We start from the raw sequence: 26,407 nt of genomic DNA, 5'->3' as shown, positions 1-26,407 counted from the left end.
CATGTCGGGACCCCCGCTTTGATGTGCGCTCTGGCGGTGAGCGCACATCAAAGCCGGGACATGTCAGCTGTTTTGAACAGCTGACATGTGCCCGCAATAGGCGCGAGCAGAATCGCGATCTGCGCGCGCCTATTAACTAGTTAAATGCCGCTGTCAAACGTAGACAGCGGCATTTCACTACCGCATCCGGCCGTGCGGCCGGATATGAGCGCATCGCCGACCCCCGTCACATGATCGGGGGTCGGCGATGCTCCTCCATTGTAACCATAGAGGTCCTTGAGACCATGGAGGCTATAGAAGCATGGCAAAAGTAAAAAAAAAAAGTTTTTAAAAATGTGAAAAAAAAAAAATATATAAAAGTTTAAATCACCCCCCTTTCGCCCCAATCAAAATAAATCAATAAAAAAAAAACCCAACCTACACATATTTGGTATCGCCGCGTTCAGAATCGCCCGATCTATCAATAAAAAAAAAGCATTAACCTGATCGCTAAATGGCGTAATGAGAAAAAAATTCGAAACGCCAGATTTACGTTTTTTTGGTCGCCACGACATTGCATTAAAATGCAATAACGGGCGATCAAAAGAACGTATCTGCACCAAAATGCTATCATTAAAAACGCCAGCTCGGCACGCAAAAAATAAGCCCTCACCTGACCCCAGATCACGAAAAATGGAGACGCTACGAGTATCGGAAAATGGCGCAATTTTGTTTTGTTTTGTTTTTTGCAAAGTTTGGAATTTTTTTTCACCACTTAGGTGAAAAATAACCTAGTCATGTTAGGTGTCTATGAACTCGTAGTGACCTGGAGAATCATAATGGCAGGTAAGTTTTAGCATTTAGTGAACCTAGCAAAATAGGCAAGCAAAAAACAAGTGTGGGATTGCACTTTTTTTGCAATTTCACTGCACTTGGAATTTTTTTCCCGTTTTCTAGTACACGACATGCTAAAACCAATGATGTTGTTCAAAAGTACAACTCGTCCCGCAAAAAATAAGCCCTCACATGGCCAAATTGACGGAAAAATAAAAAAGTTATGGCTCTGGGAAGGAGGGGAGCGAAAAACGAAAACGGAAAAACGGAAAAAGCTCCGGGGGTGAAGGGGTTAAGAATGTCATGGTGGGGTTCCCTACGCCTGCAGGTCTGAATGAGTCAATGACTCTGGCCATTCAGATTGAACGGCGGTTGCGGGATCGCAAACCTGTGCACCATTTGGCGGTGTCTTCTGAACAGACACCTGAATCTATGCAATGTGACAGAATTCTGACCAGAAGTGAACGGCAAAATTATAGACGGCAAAATGGGTTGTGCTTTTACTGTGGCGACTCAGCTCATGTTATCTCAGCATGCTCTAAGCGCAAAAAAAAGGTTGATAAATCTATCACCATTGGTACTTTACAGCCTAAGTTCATTTTGTCTGTTACCCTGATTTGTTCCCTGTCATCTTACCCGGTTAATGCCTTTGTAGATTCAGGTGCTGCCCTGAGTCTGATGGATTGGTCATTTGCCAGGCGCTGTGGTTTTGATTTGGAGCCTTTAAAATTCCCTATTCCACTAAGGGGAATTGACTCTACGCCATTGGCTACGAATAGACCTCAGTACTGGACACAAGTGACCATGTGCATGACTCCTGTTCATCAGGAGGTGATTCGCTTTCTTGTATTGCATAATTTGCATGATGTTGTCGTGTTGGGTCTACCATGGTTGCAGACTCATAATCCAGTCCTGGATTGGAAAGCTATGTCTGTGTCAAGTTGGGGTTGTCAGGGAATTCATGGTGACGCTCCTGTGGTGTCAATTGCTTCGTCCACTCCTTCTGAAGTCCCTACGTTTTTGTCAGACTACCAGGATGTATTTGAGGAGCCCAAACTCAATTCTCTACCTCCTCATAGGGACTGTGATTGTGCTATAAATTTGATTCCTGGTAGTAAGTTTCCTAAGGGACGACTTTTCAATTTATCTGTGCCGGAGCATGCTGCCATGCGGAGTTATATAAAGGAGTCTTTGGAGAAGGGACATATTCGCCCGTCCTCTTCCCCTCTTGGTGCGGGATTCTTTTTTGTGGCTAAGAAGGATGGTTCCCTGAGACCTTGTATTGATTATCGTCTTTTGAATAAAATCACGGTCAAATTTCAGTATCCTTTGCCATTGTTAACTGATTTGTTTGCTCGCATTAGGGGGTCTAGTTGGTTCACCAAGATAGATCTTCGTGGTGCGTATAACCTTGTGCGTATAAAACAGGGTGATGAATGGAAAACTGCATTTAATACGCCTGAAGGCCATTTTGAGTACCTGGTGATGCCTTTTGGACTTTCTAATGCTCCTTCAGTCTTTCAGTCCTTTATGCACGACATCTTCCGTGAATATCTGGATAAGTTTATGATTGTGTATCTGGATGATATTCTGTTTTTTTCGGATGATTGGGAGTCTCATGTTAAGCAGGTCAGGATGGTCTTTCAGGTCCTGCGTGACAATGCTTTATTTGTGAAGGGCTCAAAATGTCTTTTTGGAGTCCAGAAGATTTCTTTTTTGGGTTTCATTTTTTCTCCTTCTACTATTGAGATGGACCCAGTCAAGGTTCAGGCTATTCATGACTGTACGCAGCCTACATCGGTTAAGAGTCTTCAGAAGTTCTTGGGTTTTGCTAATTTTTACCGTCGCTTCATAGCTAATTTTTCTGGTGTTGTTAAGCCTTTGACGGATTTGACCAAGAAAGGTTCTGATGTGACTAATTGGTCCTCTGCGGCTGTGGAGGCCTTTCGGGAGCTGAAGCGCCGGTTTTCTTCGGCTCCGGTCTTATGTCAGCCAGATGTCTCACTTCCCTTCCAGGTGGAGGTTGATGCTTCCGAGATTGGAGCGGGGGCTGTTTTGTCGCAGAGAAGCTCCGATGACTCTGTGATGAAGCCATGTGCTTTCTTTTCAAGAAAGTTTTCGCCTGCCGAGCGGAATTATGATGTCGGTAATCGGGAGTTGTTGGCTATGAAGTGGGCATTTGAGGAGTGGCGACATTGGCTCGAGGGAGCTAAGCATCGTGTGGTGGTCTTGACTGATCACAAGAATTTGATTTATCTCGAGTCGGCCAAGCGGCTGAATCCCAGACAGGCTCGTTGGTCGTTGTTTTTCTCTCGTTTTGATTTCGTGGTTTCGTACCTGCCTGGTTCGAAGAATGTGAAGGCTGATGCTCTTTCTAGGAGTTTTGTGCCTGACTCTCCTGGAGATTCAGAGCCGGCTGGTATTCTTAGAGAAGGGGTGATTTTGTCTGCCATCTCCCCAGATTTGCGACGTGTGCTGCAAGAGTTTCAGGCGGATAGACCTGATCGCTGTCCACCGGAGAGACTGTTTGTCCCGGATAGATGGACCAACAGAGTCATCTCCGAGGTTCATTCTTCGGTGTTGGCGGGCCATCCTGGAATATTTGGTACCAGAGACTTGGTGGCCAGGTCTTTTTGGTGGCCTTCCTTGTCGCGGGATGTGCGTTCCTTTGTGCAGTCTTGTGGAATTTGTGCTCGGGCTAAGCCTTGCTGTTCTCGAGCCAGTGGTTTGCTGTTACCTTTGCCTGTCCCGAAGAGGCCTTGGACGCACATTTCCATGGATTTTATTTCAGATCTCCCTGTCTCTCAGAGAATGTCTGTCATCTGGGTGGTGTGTGATCATTTTTCTAAGATGGTCCATTTGGTGCCCTTGCCTAAGTTGCCTTCCTCCTCCGAGTTGGTTCCACTGTTTTTTCAAAATGTGGTTCGTTTGCACGGGATTCCTGAGAACATTGTTTCTGACAGAGGATCCCAGTTTGTGTCTAGATTTTGGCGGACCTTTTGTGCTAAATTGGGCATTGATTTGTCTTTTTCGTCGGCCTTCCATCCTCAGACGAATGGCCAAACCGAGCGAACTAATCAGACCTTGGAGACTTATTTAAGATGTTTTGTTTCTGCTGATCAGGACGACTGGGTTACTTTTTTGCCGTTGGCCGAGTTTGCCCTTAATAATCGGGCTAGTTCTGCTACTTTGGTTTCTCCTTTCTTTTGTAATTCGGGGTTTCATCCTCGTTTTTCCTCGGGTCAGGTGGAGCCTTCTGACTGTCCTGGAGTGGATGTTGTGGTTGATAGGTTGTATCAGATTTGGAATCATGTGGTGGACAATTTGAAGCTGTCTCAAGAGAAGGCTCAGCTCTTTGCCAACCGCCGTCGCTGTGTGGGTCCCCGACTTTGCGTTGGGGACTTGGTGTGGTTGTCTTCTCGCTTCGTTCCTATGAAGGTCTCCTCTCCTAAGTTCAAGCCTCGGTTTATCGGTCCTTATAAGATTCTGGAAGTCCTTGGCCCTGTGTCATTTCATCTGGACCTCCCAGCATCATTTGCTATTCATAATGTGTTCCATCGCTCGTTGTTGTGGAGGTATGTGGTGCCTGTGGTTCCTCCGGTTGAGCCTCCTGCCCCGGTGCTGGTTGAGGGAGAATTGGAATACGTGGTGGAGAAGATCTTGGATTCTCGTATTTCTAAACGGAGGCTCCAGTATTTGGTTAAATGGAAGGGCTATGGTCAGGAGGATAATTCTTGGGTTGTCGCCTCTGATGTTCATGCAGCCGATTTGGTTCGTGCCTTCCATGTGGCTAATCCTGATCGCCCTGGTGGTTTTCATGAGGGTTCGGTGACCCCTCCTCAAGGGGGGGTACTGTTGTGAACTCTGTGTTCAGGCTCCCTCTTGTGGTCACTGGTGGTATGGTGTGACTTTTGCTTTGGGCTCCCCCTGGTGGCTTTGCCTGTTATCCTGCTGGTCTCTGGCTATCAGCTGGTTCGTTATCCTCTGGGAGGTTCCTATATAGCTCTGTTTTACTTCCACTTGTTGCCGGCTGTCGATGTAATCAGTGCTACTCAGATTCCTTCTGACTACCTTGCTCCCAGTCCATCCAGGATAAGCTAAGTTTTGTTTGCTCATTTTTTGATCAGCAGTGTTTATCATGTTTTCTGTTTCAGCTTGCTAAAATGTAATTCCCTCGCTTGCTGGTTGCTCTAGTGGGCTGAGTTTCTCCCCACACACCGTTAGTTGGTGTGTGGGTTCTTGAAATCTCAGGATGGATATTTTGTAAGGGTTTTTTATTGATCGCATAGACCCCTGCTCTATTTTCTGCTTTCTAGTACTAGTGGGCCTCTTTTGCTGAATCTGATTTCATCCCTATGTATGTGCCTTCTTCTTACTTCACCGTTAATATTTGTTGGGGGCTTCTATATCTTTGGGGATTATTTCTCTGGAGGCAAGCGAGGTCTTTCTTTCTCTTTAAGGGTAGCTAGTTCCTCAGGCTGGCTCGAGACGTCTAGGAATTTTTTAGGCACGTTCACCGGCTACCTCTAGTTGTTTTGGATAGGTTCAGATTTGCGATCAGTCCAGTTACCATCTCCCTAGAGCTCGTCCTTAGTTTAATCACTTGCTGATCTATTTGTGATCCTCAGCCACTAGGGATCATAACAGAGATGTAAGTGTGGTTGGGACATAGTAAAAAGGTCAGGGAGCCGAAGATAGCGGTGCAGTACAAACAGGGCAGACAAGAGGGAAGATAGAGTACCAAGCCGAAGGTCAGAGCCAGAAACAGACAATTAGCACAGAGTCACAAGGCAAAGCACAGAACAAGAAAACAGACCGAGTCATACACAAGAAAGCAAGCGGACTAAAGAGTATGCAAGCACACCAGGGGGTTAGACACAGAGCCAAGACAGATGTATCACTGACAAGGATCCCCAGATGAAGGTGGGTAAATATAGCCCTCCCCAAACCAGAAGGAGTCTATACAAATTAATCCTGAGAGGATAGGGAAGGAATAACCATGACTAGAGGATTTTCCGTGTACCTTGAAAAGATGTCTGTGGAGCTTGAGAAGATTAGTCATGTAGCTCCAAGTGTCTGAGCGGTGCTCCGGCCAGCGACAGTGAACCAAACTGAAAACTGCTGAGCAAATTGCTTCATGAGTTGTGACTAATGATGAGCAAATTTGCTCAGAAAGCGATCATCAAACATAAATTTGGCACGAATATTGCACATTCGGATTTGTGATCGGAAACACGAGCAAAATTTTATAAAATCGGTAACATTCAGTAAAAAGTGTGGGAAAATACAGATAGTGTAGCTAGCTAGTGTCTAGTGTGGCTGTTAAATTTACCTTCCAGTACTTTTAAATACTGGAACGTAATTTTTTTTTTAAATAGTAATAGTAAGGTAAATAGTAAGGTAATTAAAGTAAAGTAATAGTAAGGTAAATTTACTTTTAAATAGTTTGTAGCATCTAGTGTGTTATAGAGGCCTGAACCAGAGGAGACTCAAAAATTCTTCTGTTCCTAGTGTCATAGAATAGGGGACCTGACTTTAAAATAGTTTGTAGTGTCACGCTCATGCCCTGACTGATGGGCTTGAGCCAAGGGGGTTTGTGGCCCCACTGTGCCACGAACAAGACTACCCTGGAAGGGGCGTGACTATGACAGCTGCCTTGGTTTTCACTGGAGCCTCTGATGGTGAGATCAGGCTTGTGCGGCAGGCAGCTGCCAGGTGCTACTCCAGGGTGGTGTCTGGCTGTGGCTGCTGATCCCACTTGGAGAACAGGAACACTAGGACAGGTGTGGGCATCAGGCAGGACTAGCAGATGAGCATGGATGAAACTCAGATGAGTAGGCTGGCACGGCTGAGACACAAGGCTGACAGGGACACATGACTGGCAGGAATGGCTGAGACACAGGGCTGGCAGGCACGGCAGAGACACAGGGATTGCAGGCACAGCAGAGACACAGGGCTGGCAGGAACGGCAGCGACACAGGGCAGGCAGAAAAGGCAGCGACACAGGGCTGGCCGGAACGGCAGCGACACAGGGCTAGCAGGAACAGCAGAGACACAGGGCTGGCAGGAACGGCAGAGACACAGGGCTGGCAGGAACGGCAGAGACACAGGGCTAGCAGGAACGACAGAGACACAGGGCTGGCAGGAATGGCAGAGACACAGGCAGGTTGGTGTGGTGTATGAAGGAACAGGTAGAGCAGCAAGAGATAGCGCAGCAACAAAAACTAAGCACAGCAGAACCACAAGGAATGTGGAGAGGAGCTGCAGCAAGAGATTACTGCAGAAGCTAAGCAGAGCGGAACCACAAGGAATCCACAGAGGAGCTGCAGCAAGAGATTTCTGCAGCAGCAGGAGCAGAGCAGAGTAGAACGGAGCAGAACCACAGGAGTGCGGAGCAGAGGCAAAGCCGCAGAGAGACAAGGGTAGAACCACAAAGTGCAGAGCCACGAGCAGAGTGAAGGCAGAGTGCAGAGCCAAGAGCAGAGTGAAGGCACAGAGTGCAGAGCCAAGAGCAGAGTGAAGGCAGAGAGTGCAGAGCCAAGAGCAAAGGCACAGAGTGCAGAGTAAGAAACAAAGCAAGGTTGCAGAGTGCGGAGCCGAGAGCAGAGCAGAGAGGCACTGCAGGAAAAGAAACCACAGACAAGGAGACAGAGGTAGAACAAAGTTCAGACAAGGTAATGGAACAAGACAAGGTATAAGAACAAAGACACAGGGACCAGGATATACAGCCTCCTGGAGGGCAGACAAACAAGATACAAGGCAAAGCAAGGAGAACAGCCTTCAGAGAAGGCAAGACACAGAGCAAGGCCTGGCAGTTCAGAAGCAAAACACAAACTGAGTTAACACATTGCACAGACCGAGTCCACAGGGTGGAGCTGTCCTAAATACTGGAGGCCTCTTGGTAATTGGTCAGGAACAGATTAGACAAGTGCGCCTTGATTCTATAAGAACCAGAGAGTTCTGGCGCCGCCCCCCTATGCACACAACCAGGAAGCATGCAGAGAGCAGAGGCACAGAATATGGAGCTGGCAACAAACAGAAACCACAACATGACCTGGAGCAGTGGGTAAGATAGTGTGAGAGATGAGAGGCCATGACGTGATGCCAGCAGAGTTGTTACATGTAGCATCTAGTGTGTTATAGAGGCCTTATCCAGAGGCCACCAACAATTCTTCTGTTCCTAATGTCATACAGTAGGGGACATCTGACTTTCAGACTGTTTGTAGCATACCTTCTTTGTCATACAGGCCTCATCTACACTGAAAACAATTCTTTCTTCTGTGACTAACGTGATACAGCACGCCAAATTTCTCCTTGGAATTTACTGTCTCTGAAATTCAGCTGTTTGCAGAGGTGGTGCAGAATGTAAAATCAAATTTTTTGTTGCAAATACTGTGCTCCTACCACAGTATCTGAGCAACATGCCTGGGAAAAAGCGAGGTCGTGGTGGAAGGGGAATTAGGCTTGATGTTCAAGGTGTACGTGGGGTAAGTGGTAAGGTTAGTGAAAGCACTAGTGAACCAAAAATGTCACGTCCTATGCAAAGACATCTGACAACTTCTGTTACCGGACTGGCTACTCCACTATCTTTCTTTGGCAGATGCACATTGGTACGTCTTGTTGATGAGGCCCTCAAAGAGCATGTGCTCGAGTGGATGGCAAGCGCAGCTTTAAGTGACCTCTCCTCCTCTTCCTCACCTGCAACATCACACCCAGTAAACTCCACAGAAGTCGCACCGAAATTCCTCTTGCTTCCCCCACGTCCCAACTATGCAACCGTACAACTGACTGTATGGAACCACAGATGGGTGAGTCGGAAGAGCTGCTCACACATTCTATGCCATGGTCATCAGAAATGTATGCAAAAGCTTCACAGAGTCATGAGGAGGAAATCTGCACCGATGACCAAATTTTTTTTTACATGGATCAGGGGCAGGATGAAGTAGGGTCCGAACAGCATCCTGACCCTTGTCATCAGATGTTGATCGCTGGGGGGAGGTGATCCTGATGAGACTCAGATATCTGAGGCTCATGCGGACTGTACTGTGCTGTCAGGGCAGGAAGAGGAGGAAGATGACTCCAAGGGTGAGGAATGTGATAGCACAGAGGCTGATGATGATGAGGTGTTAGATCCCAGTTGGCGTGAACATATAGGCACACATCCGAGTAGGTCATCTGAGGAGGAAGACAAGGAGGTTACGTTGCGCAGACACGTAGTGATGCAGCCACGATGAGCAATGCATTCTCAACCACAACTGTGGCTGTGACCAGCAGCATCCGCGGGTCTGCAGCTCGCAGGGGTGGCAAAGGTTGCCTAGCCTGGGCCTTTTTTGACACCGCAAAGGATTAGCCAACTCAAGTAATCTGTCAACTTTGCAACAAAAAAAAAACAGTGGAGGTAAAAAGTGCAATAATTTGACTACTACATGTATGAACATTCACAGGTGCAATCAACATGCGTTACTGTGGGAATCCCACTGTGCAAAAATGCAGACCAGCAGACCTCAACAACCATCAGCTGCCCCATCAATCGCATCTGCTGCTTTTTCCTCCTCTGTTACCGTGCCTACTATTGAGATGCAGGTCTTTGACCGCAGAACCTCGGGTTCTTTACCTGCTCCAGTCACGCTGACTGAGAGCCCGCCCTCAGCTGTAACGGAAGCAGACATACCTGCTGTTTTTACTCGATCTCAGAAAACGAGCACATCACAACTTTCTCAATCCACCGTAACATCTCTGCCTTGCACCTCTCTCACGGTCCAGCAGTTTGTCCAGTTCACCATACTCCGTCCCCTCTCAGTACTGCAGCCAGCCGGCGGTTCCGCAGTTGTGGTCACATAAAATATTGTTTCCTCCTACGCATGACAAAGCTAAGAGATTGAACGCCACAATCTCCTATCTGTTGGCCACGGAAATGCTGCCTTTCCACCTGGTAGATACAGACGGTTTCCGAAAGCTGATGGCCATCGCAGTCCCCCAGTACCAATTGCCCAATCGCCATTACTTTTCTAAGAAAGCTGTGCCTGCGCTACACCAGCATGTCGCAGACAACATCACCCGTTCCTTGACTAAATCTCTGTCTGCCAGGGTGCATTTCACCACAGACACTTGGATGAATAAGCATGGCCAAGGGAGTTGCATCTTGCTGACTGGGCACTGGGTGACTGGTGGCTGTGGGGACAGACTCTGCTCCTCAAGTTTTGGAATCCACAAGGCTTGCAGGACAAACCTCTGTATTTAACACTTCCTCCACTGCTTCTGCCTCCTTCTCTATCTCCTCTAGGGCTTCCACCTGCACCCTCAACCTCTGCCTTAATGAGACACATATTCCAACAGTGCAGAGCGAATGCCCACTACGTCCGTACTGCGCAACCAGGGCTCACCGCATTCAGGCAGTATTAAGATTGATATGCCTTGGAGATCGCAGTCATACAGTTGAAGAGTTGTCGACAGATCTCCAGGCTGAGTTTGATCAATAGCTGTCTCCACTGAACATGCATCCAGGGAAGGCCATGTCCGATAATGATGCGAACCTGGTGGCGGCCCTACAGTGAGGCAAGCTCACACACGTGACTTGCATGGCTCATGTCCTCAACCTGGTGGTACAGCGTTTTCTCCACCACTATCCTTTCCTGGGTGAGCCGATCCAGAAAGCACGTAAGCTGTGTGCTCATTTCTGCTGTTTGCAACCCTCAGGTCAACGACTTGCATCAAAACAGAGGTCTTTGTCCATGCCAGTTAACAGATTGATATGCAATCTGCTGACACGGTGGAATTCCACTCTGCACATGTTGCAGCGACTGTGGCAGCAGCAACAAACCCTGATGCAGTATGTCATGTCGTGTAGCCTGGGCCAATGCAGTACGGATATGGTGCATATCTGCACCCTTCTGCACAGTTTTGAAATGGCTACTAAGATGGTTAGCGCTGACGATGCCGTCATCAGCATCACTATTCCGATCATCTATATGCTGGAGCAGAATTTGAATAGCCTGCAGGAGGAGATGGTGGTCCCAGAAGAAGGGGAGGAAGCAGAGGAGGATGTGGAAGGGATAACATTGTCTCTAAGTTCCAGACTGTTGTCACACAGATGGGAGCCAAGGGAGGGTGGATTACTGCGATCGAGATGATAACAGACGAACTGTTATCGAAGGGTGAAAGATCCGAGGAACAAATGGAGGCGGAAGAGGTGATGGGCGAGCAACTGTCAGATGAAGAGGATAATCCTCCCCTCACTGTTGTTCGTGATTGGCGGGAGGGGACGGAGGAAACAAGCCTCATTGTTACCCAGCCGCCAACACAGCAAGGGCTTGGACCTCATGGTAGAGCCTGACATACAAGTGCCTTCTTGCTGCACTGTCTGCAACATGATCCCCTTATACTTGTGATTAGGAATACTGTTGATTACTGGGTTGCCACTCTGTTAGATGCACATTATAAAACCAAATTTTGCCAGATGCTTCCCTCCCTGGAAAAGGGAGGCATGAATGCTGGAGTATCTATTTTACACAACCTTAAGATAACATTTTCCTAAGACAGTAGTGAAGCACACAGTTCGCATCGCAGCTCTAGACGTCCAACAACCGGCACATCAATTCGTCAACACCTAAACATTAGTAGCAGCAGCAGTGGTGTAAGTGGATAAAGCAATTTCTGTGAGTCCTTTGATGCTTTTTGTAGACCAGCTCGTGCACCAGCACAACAGATTTGAAACACAGTCCAAAAATTGTTTCATGCGGCGAAAAAGTACCTCTAATCAAAATCAAATCAAACACATCCCTAAATAAATAATTATTTTTAGGGGAAGAGAGGATCCATTGTGCAAAATACATATTTAAAATTAGATTTTTTTTTATTGAATCATATTAAAAATAATATTTAAAAATTCAAGCAGATAGAACAATAGTGGCTTACTTACATAAAATTAAAGGAATACATCCTATATAAAGCCTTCCTGATAGGATAAATTTAAAATGTTGACTATTACATTATCCTGGTTTAACCTATCCATAAATTCAATGCCTCAAAGCTGTTTAATCATGAGTACATGATAGTTAACGCCAAAACATTAGCTGCAGAAGCAGTGGTGGAAGTGGAAGAAGCAATTTCTGTGAGTCCTTTGACACTTTTTTTTAGACCAACTCGTGCACCAGCACAACAGAGTCCAAGTCTGACACATGGTGAATGAATGGAGAGGATGGTGCAGGAGTATCTAGAATTGAATACCATCAGGTTTGGACCCTTTTTACATTTTGGTCTTCCAAAATGGATGAGCTGCCTGAGCTCACCTCACACACTTTGAGGTTTTATCGTGCCCGGCAGCCAGCGTTCTCTCAGAACGTGTCTTCAGCGCTGCTTGTGGTGTCCTGATGGATAAGCACAGCCGGCTGCCCCATGAAAGTGTAGCCCACCTAACTTTCATCAGTCACGCTGCTGCAATGCAGGTAGATGCAGGCTCCACTAGATGACAGTAGAGTGGAAGCAGGACTGTATCTAAACAGAGCTGGCTTGCAGTGCAGTAGTGAGGCTACCACAGGTGGCAGCAGAATAGTCAAACTAGCCGGGTCAAATCCTAGACTGAAGCGCAGTACCAAAGAAATAAGCAAACTCACAGACAAGTCAGGGAGTCAGTAATGGTCAGGAGCGGATTAGCGAAAAGTCAAAAGACAAGCAGGTCAGGATACAAGCCAAGTCAAAACCAAGGAGTCAGCACACTGAAGGGAAACACGGATTCAAGACGGGAATAAGGGAAAAGAGAGACACTGGTTCAGACGAAAACGTAGCAGGACAAATCAGAGCAATCAGAGTCAGCTACAGCAGCACTAGGCACAAACTATAACTGACATAGCCTGGAGGAAGCAGCGGCAATAAATAGCTAACCTGATCCCAAACAGGGGCTGAGAAAGGTTAACCTTTAAGGTGACCAGACCGGGAAAAAGGGAAAACAGGAAGCAAAACCCTGTCTGGATCATGACATCATCAAGATGGACAAGTCATGGATTTCCAGGGACTTTTGCACTCCAATCACAGACTTCTCCCACAGAGTTAGACCTTATAGTAGCTCATGGCCTTTCAATTTTTTCCTTGTGATATTCAGTTCGGATGGTATTGATTATATCTCTATATACTGAGCGGTGAATGAAGCTGCACCTCCATAACTGAAAACAGGAGGATGCCAAGAGGAATAAAGATATTTTTTTCTTGGTAGCTGGGCTTTCAGTTCGGCAGACGCACAGCTTCAGAACGTTATTAACCTGCAGGTTAACCCCAAATCTGCAGGTTAATATCATTTTTTTCACATTACAGGTTCCCTTTATGATGATGCTAATCTTAAACTTTTGTTTCCTTTTGCAAACTCCTTGCATTTTTGTTAAGAAATCTGATGAGAAGCTCGTATATAAACCTTTGAGATGTTTTATGTGGGAGAGACATGGGGCTAATGGGATTAGCATTTTTAAACTAAAAAAAGACAAATTTCTTGAAGGTTTAAACTTGACTCACTTAAGATCTTATACTCCTGTGATCAATTTACAATATGCTTTAGATTGGATAAGAGGCAGCTATACATTTTACAACTTTTTGGCAAATTTGGTATGTTGGTCACTTGCTGATCTTGTACACATCTATGATAGGGAAATTATTAATTTAATCAGGGATAATCCCATATTTGGATCACAATCCAGACTTAGCCCTTAAAGGGGTTTTCCTATGAACAAAAGGTCATGTTAATCTATAGATCTTGGAATCATAATAAGTTCCAGAATTGAATGTTTTTAAATAAAATGTTCCTGTGCTGAAATAATCTTATACATGTGCCCCTTCTGTGTACTGTGTAATGGCTGTGTCTGACCGTACAGGAACATGGTCTGATCATACCTCATCTGGGCGGGAGGGAGGAGAAAAAAAGTATACAGATATTGCAGCAGGGGATTGCAAATGATTGTTTCTTTGAAGTAAAACCTTGTTTAAAAACAGGCAGGGATTTTTCACAAACTATGTGTAATTTGTTTGACTACTGTTACTATGTTCAAATATTTGTTCATCCAATTATACTGGTTTTGCAGAGCCAAGATGTATAAATAACGCATGAATAATGTTTCTTAAGGTTGGGGGCGGAGAGCTGTGTTTCTTCAGTGTTTGTCTGGTTGTTGTTGTTTTTCTTTTTGTGTTAATCTTTGTAAAATTCTATAAAACAATTTTGATTTAAAAAAAAAAACAGGCAGGGAAATGTTTTACCTCACAAAAAGAATCATTTGCCATAACCTGCTGTAATGTCTGTATATTCTCTTTTGCTTCCTCTCCTGCCCAGGAGATGTGATATGTTCAGACCATGTTCCTGTACGGTCAGACACAGCCATTACACGGTACACAGCAGGGGCACATTTATAAGATTATCTCAGCACAGGAACATTTTATTTAAACACATCCAATTGTGGAACTTATTATTATTCCAAGATCTATTGATTAAAATGAACATTTGTTTGTGGGAAAACCACTTTAAGGGGTATTTACACTGCAAGATAATCGTGAACGAGCATTGTTAAAAATACTTGTTTCACAATCATCTTGCCGTGTTAACTGGCTGATGACCACCTAATGAGCGAGTGTTTTACTCGTGAAAGGATCTTTCATACAGCACAAAATAAATCATTTTTTTCAATTGTGCATCATTCTATATAAACAGAACTGCCGAGAACTATGGCACCCTATGTGCACTGAGCGATCTACTATAGATCGCTCAGTGCATATCATTTAATTTGATCTGCCTGTGTTAACAGGTATTTAAGCAACCGCTGATCGATAAACGTTTACTGATCTGTGGTTTTATAGGGCCACCTGTTAGTACATGTAAATTGAATTTTAGTAAGAAGGGATGTCTGACTTATTTCCATTGGCCCACAATTTAACTTTTCAACTAGCTCATTATTTTAGAGGGCAAACCTCAACGTATTTTCAAAATTTTAGCAATTATGTGTTGTGTGGATATCCTTGATATTCTTGATAACTGAGGAATGAATGATTTTACCTTTTGGAGAGTCATCTTTTACATTCCGAATTCTAGAAAACCAGGTTTTTATATTTATGCAATTGTGAAACTTCGCCTAGTATAAACTCTGTAATACTAAGAATCACTCACTAAATTTGCTTTGTAACAAAGCAAGGACAAATTCTGTGTCAGTTTTTTTTACAATTTCAATAGACCTGAAACAAATTAGGTAAATTCTTCTACTGCACTGAAAAGAAGGGCCACTAATTTTCCTTGGTTGGAAATGAAAATTTGTTAGAGGCTACATTGAAGATGAATACTATGATACCATATGACACTTTTCAAATAATGTCCTAAAAGAGAATCTGTCAGCATAATTCTGTAATATTTAGTAAAGATAATATAAAACCTATAATACCGCTGTAATATGGATTAAATTGATACCTTTGGTGAAGAAATCTGCTTTGTTGTTCTTCTTTATTCACCATATTAAGTTTTTTACTAATTAGATTTCGGTGCACAGGGGCCGGACTGTACACTGGGTCTTTTCCTTCCTTTCTCCGCTTGCCTCCAGTCTTTGAGTAGCAGGTCACTTCTTTCTCAGTGATCTAATTTCTCTGTTTGCAATCTCTTCTACAATCAGAGGAGATAGGCGGAGGGACAGAGATACAGAAACAGTGAGAAGAAGAGATAGTGCACAGTCCAGCCCCCATGCACCGAAATATAATTGGCAGAAAACTTCAAATAGTGATTAAAGAAGGACAACAAAGCAGATTTCTTCACCAAAGGTATCAATTTTATCTGTGTTACAGCGCTATCACAGCCATGTCTTCACTTTTCATTATAAAATTGTGCTGGCTGTTTCTTTTGAATGATTTTTCATCGGGCTATTTCTGCCCTTTGATTTTGATTCAGTCTAAATGGTCCCCTGTAGCCTATTATTTTCGCCCTTTTTCTCAATTTCCCAAAGAGGACATATTGTTTGTGGGAATGTCCTCTTAGCTGGGAAGTATGAGAGAAGTTGGTTCAATTTTTGGGATCCTCCTTCAATATCTCAGTGCAAATAACACCAGCGGGAATCTATTTTCGCTAAACATGATAAAACAATGCTTTTGATTTGAGCAGCTGATACCCACAAAAGTATACTTTACTGTTAGGGTATGTGCACACGTCCGGATTTCTTGCAGAAATTTCCTGAAGAAATCCGGAAATTTTCTGCAAGAAATCCGCAATTTTTTTTTTGCGTTTTTTTTCCGTTTTTTTTCGCGGTTTTTTTTAGCATTCTGCAAGCGTAATTAGCTTGCAGAATGCTAAAGTTTTCCAAGCGATCTGTAGCATCGCTTGGAAAACTGACTGACAGGTTGGTCACACTTGTCAAACATACTGTTTGACAAGTGTAACCAACTTTTTACTATAGATGCTGCTTATGCAGCATCTATAGTAAAAGATAGAATGTTTAAAAATAATAAAAAAAATAAAAAAAATGCTTATACTCACCTGCAGACCTCAGCGGCGTCCGTTCCGTATAGATGGTGTGTGCGCGCAGGACCTTCCATGACGTCGCGGTCACGTGAGCGGTCACATGACCGGTCTCGACCAATCACAGGACCGTGACATCATCGCAGGTCCTTCACCGCACACCAGCTACAGGAACCGAAGCGGCAGCATGCACCTGAGAGGCGGGAAGACATCGAAGGTGAGTATATCACTATTTTTTATTTTAATTCTTTTTTTTTACCACTTATATGGTGCCCAGTCCGTGGAGGAGAGTCCCCTCTCCTCCACCCTGGGTACCAACCGCACATAATCTGCTTACTTCCCGCATGGTGTGCACAGCCCCGTGCGGGAAGTAAGCAGATCAATGCACTCCTAGGTGTGCGGAATCCCCGCAATTCCGCATTTTTAATGAACATGTTGCTTTTTTTTCCGCGATGCGATTTTTTTGCGGAAAAAATCGCAACATTTGCACAAAAAATGCGGAATACACTGTAAATAATAGGAGGCATATGTAAGCGTTTTTTTCCGCGTTTTTATCACGTTTTTATAGCGAAAAAGTGCGAAAAAAATGTGTGCACATGGCCTTAGGCTCAATCTGAGCTTTCATCATTAAGCTAATTACCAGTAATTAGAGTTCTTGTTTCAAATGGAATAATGAGAAACACTTCTTAATAAAGAAAGACTGATAAAAGTTTTTCTAAGGGTACGTGCCCTCGATCCGTAAATGCTGTGGGTTGGATGCTGCGTACTTGTACTGTTACAGCATAGTTGATGGAATTTCTAGAAATCCCATGCTCACTGTGCGCGCACAGACGCCCACAGCTCACCCGCGGAGACTGACATGTGGCGCATCTCTCTAGACCGCAGCATGTCAATTTCTCTTGCGGAGACACTAGTCTTCACAACAGAAACTTGACCCTTAGGGTACCGTCACACAGTGAAATTTCCATCGCTACGACGGTACGATTCGTGACGTTCTAGCGATATCGTTACGATATCGCTGTGTCTGACACGCTACTGCGATCAGACATCACGCTGAGAATCGTACATCGTAGCAGATCGTTTGGAACTTTCTTTCGTCGCTTGATCACCCGCTGACATCGCTGGATCGTTGTGTGTGACAGCGATCCAGCGATGTGTTCGCTTGTAACCAGGGTAAACATCGGGTAACTAAGCGCAGGGCCGCGCTTAGTAACCCGATGTTTACCCTGGTTACCAGCGTTAACGTAAAAAAAACAAACAGTACATACTCACATTCCGGTGTCTGTCCTCCGGCGTCTCAGCTTCTCTGCACTGTGAGCGCCTGCCGCCGGAAAGCGAGCACAGCGGTGACGCGGTGACGTCACCGCTCTGCTTTCCGGCTATGGCGCTTACACAGTGGAGAGAAGCAGAACGCCGGGGGACAGACACCGGAATGTGAGTATGTACTGTTTGTTTTTTTTACGTTAACTCTGGTAACCAGGGTAAACATCGGGTTACTAAGCGCGGCCCTGCGCTTAGTAACCCGATGTTTACCCTGGTTACCCGGGGACTTCGGCATCGCTCCAGCGCCATGATTGCAACGTGTGACCGCAGTCTACGACGCTGGAGCGATATTCATACGACGCTGCGACGTCACGAATCGTGCCGTCGCAGCGATGGAAATTTCAATGTGTGACGGTACCCTTACAATGTATTGGGCACGGTGATTCCGCACGGTTCAGTGAACACATGCGGATTCACATGCATTCAGTAGAGAGCAGTGAAGATGCGCTGCATCCAAAGGGCTGCTAGTTTCGGATCGTCTGCACATGCCCTAAAATGGGAAAACTTTATTGGTACAAACCTGACACCAACTAAACAAGCATTGTTAGACAGTTTCAAATGCACTTGATGGTATAAGAAAGTACAATTGAGCGGACCAGAAACAATATGAATATGACTTAAATGTACCGTAGTAATTTTCTTATACTAATTACTTTTCTAGTTTGCTTGTGAGGTGCACGGGGGTTGGGTGGAGAGAAGGCTATGAACTTAGGTAAAGATATGAAGAATTGGTTTAACAAAAACTATGATTATTTGATACTATTTCAATGAATGTACATGATATATTTTTGTACTATACTTACATTGTTTAACCCCTTAATGACCGCCAATAATTATTTTAACTGACCTGAGATATAAGAGAATAGCCTCCCCATACAGGTGACAATCCAGCAGCTGTCCGCTGTCCACTATAGCTGACAACTTGCTGCATCAGCCACGATCAGTATTTGCACCTTGCATATCTGTTTAACCCCTTAGATGCTGCTGTCAATAGTGACTACATAATTATAAATGGTTAACAGAGTGTGGGGCTTCCTCTTTATCCAAATAGGTTGCCCTCAGATCATGATTGTGTGGTCCTGATGTTTGCCATGGCAATTCATGACCAAATATCGGCCTTAGAGTCTAACGGCAGTAGTAACCTGTTCAAAAGTTAGAGGCATTTAGGTGGTAAAAATGCACATTTTCATTTCTGTCATGTCACTTTGAATTAATTCCTGTAAAGCACCTGAAGAGTTAATAAACTACCTGACTGCAGTTTTCAATACGGCAGGGGATGCAGTCTTTAAAATGGTATCACGTTTGGGGGTTTTCCAATATATGGGACCCCTAAAGTCACTTCAAACATGGATAAGTTCCTAAAAAAATACATTTTGTAAGTTTCCTTGAAAAAATGAAAAATTGCTGCTACATTTTAAATCCTCCTAAAATGCAAACAAAATAAAAGAACATTTTACAAATGGTGCTGATGTAAAGCGGACATGTGGGAAATGTTATTTTTTTATGTTTTGCTATGGTATGACTCTCTGGAGTAAAGGGATAATCATTCAAATTTTGAAAATTGCTAATTTTTTTACATTTTTCTCAAATTCCTGATATTTTTTATAAATAAACACAAAACATATTGACCTAAATTTACCATTATCATAAAGTATAATGTGTCACGAAAAAACAATATCAAAATCACTGGGATTTGTTGAAGCGTTCCAGAGTTATTACCACATAAAGTGACACTGGTCAGATTTCAAAAATTTGGCTCCGTCACTAAGGGGTTAAAGATCTAATAAAAATTGTAAAAAAGTAAACAAAATGTTTTTAAACATGTATACAGTATGTACAAAAAAAATTTGAATCACCATTCTTTTCCCCCTTAAAATAAATATACTAAAAAAATACATATATTTGGTATCGCCGTGTTTGTAAAATTCTAAGATGTAAAAAGAATTAAATCAATTGGTAAAAGCTAGAATCGCCGCAACTTTGCAAAAATAATGCAATAAGAGGTGAAAATGTTGAATCTTCATCTATTGCGTGTTTTTTGGCCGCAATTTCACCCCACTTGGAATTTTTTTTCCCGCTTTCTAGTACATCTCATGGCAAAATGGATGGTGTCATTCAAAAGAACAAATTGTCTGGCAAAATACCAAGACTACATATGGCTATGTTGGCTGAAAAAGGGGAGGAAAAAATGAAAGCGCAAACCCCCCCCCAAAAAAACAGTCATTAGGGGTTAAATGAGTGCACTTCCATTTTTATTAGAAAGTAATGCTGCTTCTTAGTACTTTCAAGATTGCATGAAGGGACTATACTAATGATTTGAACACATACAAATTACTAGTCAATCACCAGAAACTGTAATTCGGTGCAGTTTCTAAGAATTTGATTACGGTATATTGGATCAGGGTGGTGAGGAATAAAAAGTATTTAAACCTTGCCCATTTTTAAATCAGCTCCCAATTTTGGCTTAAAAACTGCATAAAACTTCAAGTTGTGCAAAGTTATTCATGTATGGAATGTCATTGCAGTCTTTATCCACCAATATCTCTTTCCTGCAATAACTGTAATAGGGCCCCTGACTTGTGCTATATATAATATTGGTGTTGTCTTCTGTTGGAGGAAACTTTATGCCACTTGAAACACAGGGGCCGGGTGTGACTGCTATCTCTGCAGTCTCTATAGATACATCCCAGCTCCACTGAAAGCAAAAGCTACTGCTCATAGAAAGAATATACAGCGAGGGCTAAGAACAGAAAGATTTATTATTTAGGTGGAGAAATGTGTCAACCCTCACTCAGGTTGTGATAGTAAAAGAAGTAACAATAGTTATAGCAAAAAGAGGGTAATTTTTAACCCATCATGTTCCTGAAAAGCCAAAAGTGTGTCATGCAAGCGTCAATCGATTGTCGTGCAAGTACAATGTGATTTTTCTCACCTAGCATCCATATGACATCTGTATGACATGCGTATGTGATCCACATGCAATGCGATTTTAACATTTACTTTTACATAGAGTAATTCTCTGTCATTTTAAGATAGTTTTCCAACAAAAAAATTATTCGATAGATAGGTAGAAATATGTGAGAGAGATATATAATCATGGCTTTGCATGTGTAACTTACTGTACATGTCTTTAGCTAATAATTAAATAGCTTAAAGAAAAAAAATGAGGTGGTGTCCCTCTAAATTTTTATAACCAGCCGAGGGAAAGCCAACAGCTGGGGAAGATGTTTATAGCCTGAGAAGGGAGTAATAAGCATGGATCTTCCCGGGCTATTAAAATCAGCTTACAGCTGTATACTTGTCCTTTACTGGTTATTAAAATAGGGGACCCCAGCAAAAATAATGATAAAATGATGTGAGGCCCCCCCTATGTCTACATCACATATTGTTAAGAGGTTAATCCTCCATTTAAGATGTCCAAGGTCATATAAAGTTTTTCATTTTGTAAATCTAAATTGTGAATATTAATGTATGTACATAGAATAGTTCATTTCCAAATTAACAGTATTGCGAGTATTATTAGATTTGAATGGTGGCTGTGGAAGCTACTATTCCTTGTGACTAATGTCGCCAACTTTGAGGGGTTCAATAAACACACTTTTATGCATGGGGGCACCAGCCAACTATTTGTCGAGGGAGATGTTGTTTGGGCATAACTCATTTCAGACTGCCGATAAATATTGTTCTCCCAGAGATAAGTCACCGACAGACATGTCTGTCAGTGGCTTTCTCACAAGGAGAAAATTATTATTTTTTTATTACAATTTTTCTTTATATCCAGTTACCTACAGATCAGATGCTATTAATAAATTAATCACTGTGTACCATCACTATTCGTTTTGGAAGGTTTTTAAATCACTGTTCACATATTTGTTGTAATGCTATGATTAATGGCCAGTTGGGCCTGAAACGTGTAAGCGATATCTCTTGTTTGTGGAATCTCACTGGTTACATGTTTGTAAGGCTGCCGTCACACTAGCAGTATGTGGTCAGTATTTTACATCAGTATTTGTAAGCCAAAACCAGGAGTGGGTGATAAATGCAGAAGTGGTGCATATGTTTGTATTATACGTTTTATGTTTGTATTATACTTTTCCTCTATTTGTTCTACTCCTGGTTTTGGCTTACAAATACTGATGTAAAATACTGACCAAATACTGCTAGTGAGATGGCAGCCTAACATGGCAAAATAAATTCCAGGTTTTAATTAATTAATTTTGGACGTCTGTTTTGGTTGTTTCCTTCTGTGTATGGGAAAGTTAGCCAAGAAAACCATCGGCCAAACAGTCGTCTGAAGCATCATTTGGCCGGCAGTCGTCTAATATGAATGAGGGGCTTAAAGCTGTTTTCTGTCATCTCCATAGGACATCAAGGGACACAACTGGGCTGAGGAAGAATCTGATGGGGAAAATGAATGTGGGGAGTTCCTCTATGGAGTTCAGGTAAAGAAAATGCAACAAACTGAGTTTTGTAGCTCAAACAGTAAGATCGGTGTTGTTAGTGAGAGAGACGAGTTTAGTGAAAGTAAGATTCCATGTGGCACGTCAAAATTCAGATAAAAACATTATATTGAAGCACATTTGCCTGAGTATCTTTATAGCTGGTTTCAGATAAACTTCTCAATACTGTTTTCTTGTTTGAATGTTATTAATTTTATTATGGAAATTAGCACATATACCCTGTCTTCTTGGTAAGGTATGTGGGACATCTAAGGTTAGAGGGAAAACTATCCGAACATGCAGATAATCCGGAACTTTGATAAATTAGGAGGTCAATTTAATTTAATCTAGGATATTTCAGTCAAGGAGCACATCTTAAATATAAATAATGGGCGAAAATAAATATGAGATCAGCATTAGTTACATATCATTTCTAAATTGATAAATCTCCCACTGCTCTGGGGCTCCCCTCTGTCTACCACCTGCCCAACTGACCAGTGCAGCTAACCATTAAGGACTAAGCGGTGTACAGCATGAGACCACTGAAGCCAGTGGCTAGCTGTAGGATGCAAACTCTATCAGCGTGTGGCCTGGAGTAGTGGTGCTGAGCCAACTGGGCTTCAAAGTAATCGCCCTTTTGGTACTTTAAGACACTCATTAATCTACTTTTTACTGATCTTCAAGTTTTTTTCGATCTTGATCCATGACTTCAATAAGCTGTATATATTATATGCTACTAAAGAGCATTTCTTCTTAAAATCAAAGAAGCAATCTGTAGAGAATAAACTAAAGTAAGTTGTCTTTTGCTATCAGGGGGTAGGGATCATTATATATAAAAAAAACAAAAAATACCACTGGAATCCCCAACAGCTCCTGTGTTGCTGCTCTGATAGTCTCCGCTAGGTTTGGAAGTGATGATGGCCCGATTGCCAGCCACCTGACCTTGGTGCCAATCACTGACCTCAGCCATCAGGTGACTTGTAGTCAAAACATCATAATGGAGTGGCAGTGAGGGAATTGCAGGCAAAGGATTCCTGTGAGAAGTGTGAGTTATTTCTTTCTTTTATAATGATCCTTACCCGGTGTCAAGTTTTTAACATCCACTTTAAAGGCTGTGGACACCTTTGCATCTCTATTTTTATTGCATGTATTATGTAGAAAAATATTATAGAAATTTTGAATGCAGTTGTTTACAACGAAAACTGAAAATCTGTCCAAGCCATCTGACAAATTGTATAAGCCTACATTCACACATGGGTTTTGACTCTTCTAAATACGGAACAGACAAATGTAATGAATGTAAAAAACAGGTCAGTCGCATAAAGGATACAAGCAGTAGCAGATGGATGGCACTGAGTATTATGGGGTCCGTTTTTGGAATAGTAGTTGCATGTTGTCCTTTGTCTTCCATTCTAAAATCCAACCCAAAGCAGATCAGTAGGGTCCTTCTGCTTCAATTTGCATCAGTTATGTAACGAATCAGTTTTTGACAATTATTTCATTTGTCTGTTCCTAAAAACAGAACAGATAAATGAAATGCGAAAACGGAAATGATAACGTAGTCTTTGAAAAATAAGCCAAATGGGACCACATAGGCTTATAAATGCAAGTTTAGTTTATAAGGTGTCATGGCGCAGGCAGGTGCGGAACACTCTTTAGGAACTCTAAGAAAAAGGGATATGTCCTAGTGATTGAGTCCCAAATTCACTCTAAAATTGTAATGACATCTTGTGCTCTATTGTACTATCTAGTTTTAATTTCTTTTGATTTCTTCAATGTTTTCTTTATCACATCACGTCACTCATCTCTCATTTAATATTTTTGCTTTTGGCAGGGCACTTGCTGTGCTGATCTGTACAGACATCCACAGCTTGATGCAGACATAGAGGCTGTTAAAGAAATATATAGTGAAAGTGCCGTATTTGTGAGGTGAGTATAATTGGCATGTGTAATAAAGTTTTATACTAACTAACGCTTAGAAGAGGAAATAAAAACAAAATATTGTTATCATTAATGTAAAAGCAAGGAAAGGATAGAATGAACTATGGCGTCACCAGGAGAACAAGGACACCTACCCCAGAGTGGTCAGATTTATTCAGACTTTTAGGTCATTTGAAAAGCCCCCCCCCCCCCCCCCCCCCCGTTGCTGACAGCTCTCTGTGCTCTTCCCCTCCCTAAGTGTTAGAGATAGCAGCAGGAAAGGGTGGTACACAAATTTTCCCCCCAGCATAAAGAAGGGAAAAGGTATCCCTGGGAGAGAGAAGAGAAAAGGAGGGAAGCACAAGAAGGGGAAATGGTTGAAGGATAGAAGCTGTGCTGATATGAGACAGCAGCATCCTGTATACACACAGACCTCACTTCCAGCCTACATTACTGAGAGATACGGTCCCATGAAAGAAAAGTCAGAGACTGTTACTATGGAAACACACAGAGTTGCATCCTCAGCTGCAGACTACACTGTCTACTTGACTAGATGTCAAATGTCCAGTCTAAAACTCCTTGTATGTTAAAAGAGAATTTCACTTTTACACTTCCAGTCATGTACTAATTTTTTATTCACAGAGAATATGGGACCATTGATGATGCCGATATTGACTTGCACATAAACATTGGATTCCTAGATGTAAGTCTCTTGCACTTCCCTGGCAACCTGTTTCTAATTTTTTTTAGATTATCTATTTATCATACCACTATTTTTCTTTTCTTTTTCATCCCTTTTTCCATTTGCCATTTAGTAGACACTGAGGATAACAGTAAGGCTGGGGTCCCATTAGCGTATGGCATCCGATAAATCCTCTACATTTATAATCTATATCGTTAATTTTTTTTTTTTCATTCAAGGTTAATTTATAGCCTGTTATCTCTTCTTTGCTTTTCCTTTCTACTCACCTGCAGGAAGAAGTAGCCACTGCCTGGAAAGTAATCCGTACAGAGCCAATAGTGTTACGCCTACGGTTTTCCCTTTCTCAGTATTTGGATGGCCCTGGTAAGTGATCCTTTGTTGATTGAATGATTACAGATATTTAATTTACATATTATATTTACATGTTTAGTCTTTATATTTTATTGCGCATGCCCAGTGGCGTACTGGCGGCAGGCCACACGACTGCTATAGGACCCGTGAGCTGGAGGGACCCGTTGCCGGGACCCCCATCTGTCATTGTAAGTTCTACTGTATCAGCATTCTGTATGCTGATACAGTTGAAAGCAATGATGAAAGGGGGAGCATCAGCATAGTCAATCATAACAGTAGCCTCAGTGTGATGTTGAAACTGCATTTTCCATGCTGCACACTGTTTTCTGCTTGCTTGTTGTTGCTCTGTATCTCATCCTCCGGCAGGCAGTGTCTCACATTCCTCAGTGCTACCTATATACTCCATAAAATGGTTAAAAAAAAGTGGTGGAGAGGTGCTGGTTTGTGTATTGAGATATCCTCCCGTTTCCTTGTTTGCCTTATCAGACCATTACACTAGGGGTCCTGGGTTCAAATCCCCCCAAAGACAATTTCTGCAAGGAGTTAGTATAATGGGAATGGTGGAACCACTGTACGGTGGTCCGGCGAGAGCCTGGAGTGGTGTAACTAGGTGAGCACCTAACTCTTCACTAGAGCCCCTGATGGGAGGGATTAGACTTGGCTCCCGATAAACACCAGGTGCTACTCCAGTACAGACCACGGACTAATGATGACAGTGAACAATCCATGACCATAACAGGCTAATTAAGGTCTGAAACCTTGGGCAAAGTTATCTGAGCACACAAATCTCCAAACTTTTGCATCGGCCCATTTTCCTTTTTGTAATTTTTAAAATGTCAAAGATGAAAATATATGTATTTTTTTGCCTACAATACAAAAGACATGTGTCATCTTTAACTTTAGGCCTTTTATAGATAAATTCATCTTCAACTTGATTAACTGTTCACGATAACAGTAATTTTGACCAGGGGAGCCCAAACTTTTACATGCCACTGTAACTGTACAGAATTACAACATGGGTCATCTTTGCCGTTGATGTGTGTGATCTAGTAAATAAGGCAGCACACTGCAGCGCTGAAACATGCAAACATGAAACATGAAAACTGAACTGCATTACTGCACTAGAAATATGAAAAATGAGAGCGTTTAGCGCATAAAAATGGCCAATTTTATGTGTACCTGGTAGCCACTTTAGGGCATCTCTCGTATACCAGGTCCTACGATTTCCTTTCCTCGCTGAGAATAAACGTCTCCATCTGAATGGGTACCTGTGAAAACCTCTTCTTAGACTAACATTGTCTCTCTCTGTGGAGGGGTAATGGACCTGTTGCGATTAAAACACCTGTGGCTAGGAGGCGGAGTGCTCCGCCTCCTAGCCACAGGTGTTTTAAT

At 42.9% G+C, this 26,407-nt stretch overlaps 1 protein-coding gene across 4 annotated transcripts in view; it reads left to right on the top strand.

Annotated features, from left to right (window-relative positions):
• Positions 1–26,407, top strand: part of PARP6 (poly(ADP-ribose) polymerase family member 6) — a 116,305-nt gene that overhangs the window by 31,958 nt on the left and 57,940 nt on the right. For all 4 annotated transcript variants that reach the window (XM_077264154.1, XM_077264156.1, XM_077264155.1 and 1 more), the window contains exons 3-6: positions 21,967–22,044; positions 23,876–23,970; positions 24,604–24,664; positions 24,937–25,027. In XM_077264154.1, coding sequence (XP_077120269.1) covers positions 21,967–22,044; positions 23,876–23,970; positions 24,604–24,664; positions 24,937–25,027 — 325 coding nt within the window. The remainder of the gene's footprint in view (positions 1–21,966; positions 22,045–23,875; positions 23,971–24,603; positions 24,665–24,936; positions 25,028–26,407) is intronic.

This window comes from Ranitomeya variabilis, chromosome 5 (genome assembly GCF_051348905.1).
Source record: "Ranitomeya variabilis isolate aRanVar5 chromosome 5, aRanVar5.hap1, whole genome shotgun sequence".
In the NCBI taxonomy this organism is placed as follows: domain Eukaryota; kingdom Metazoa; phylum Chordata; class Amphibia; order Anura; family Dendrobatidae; genus Ranitomeya; species Ranitomeya variabilis.
This window is presented reverse-complemented; position numbering and strand designations above follow the sequence as displayed.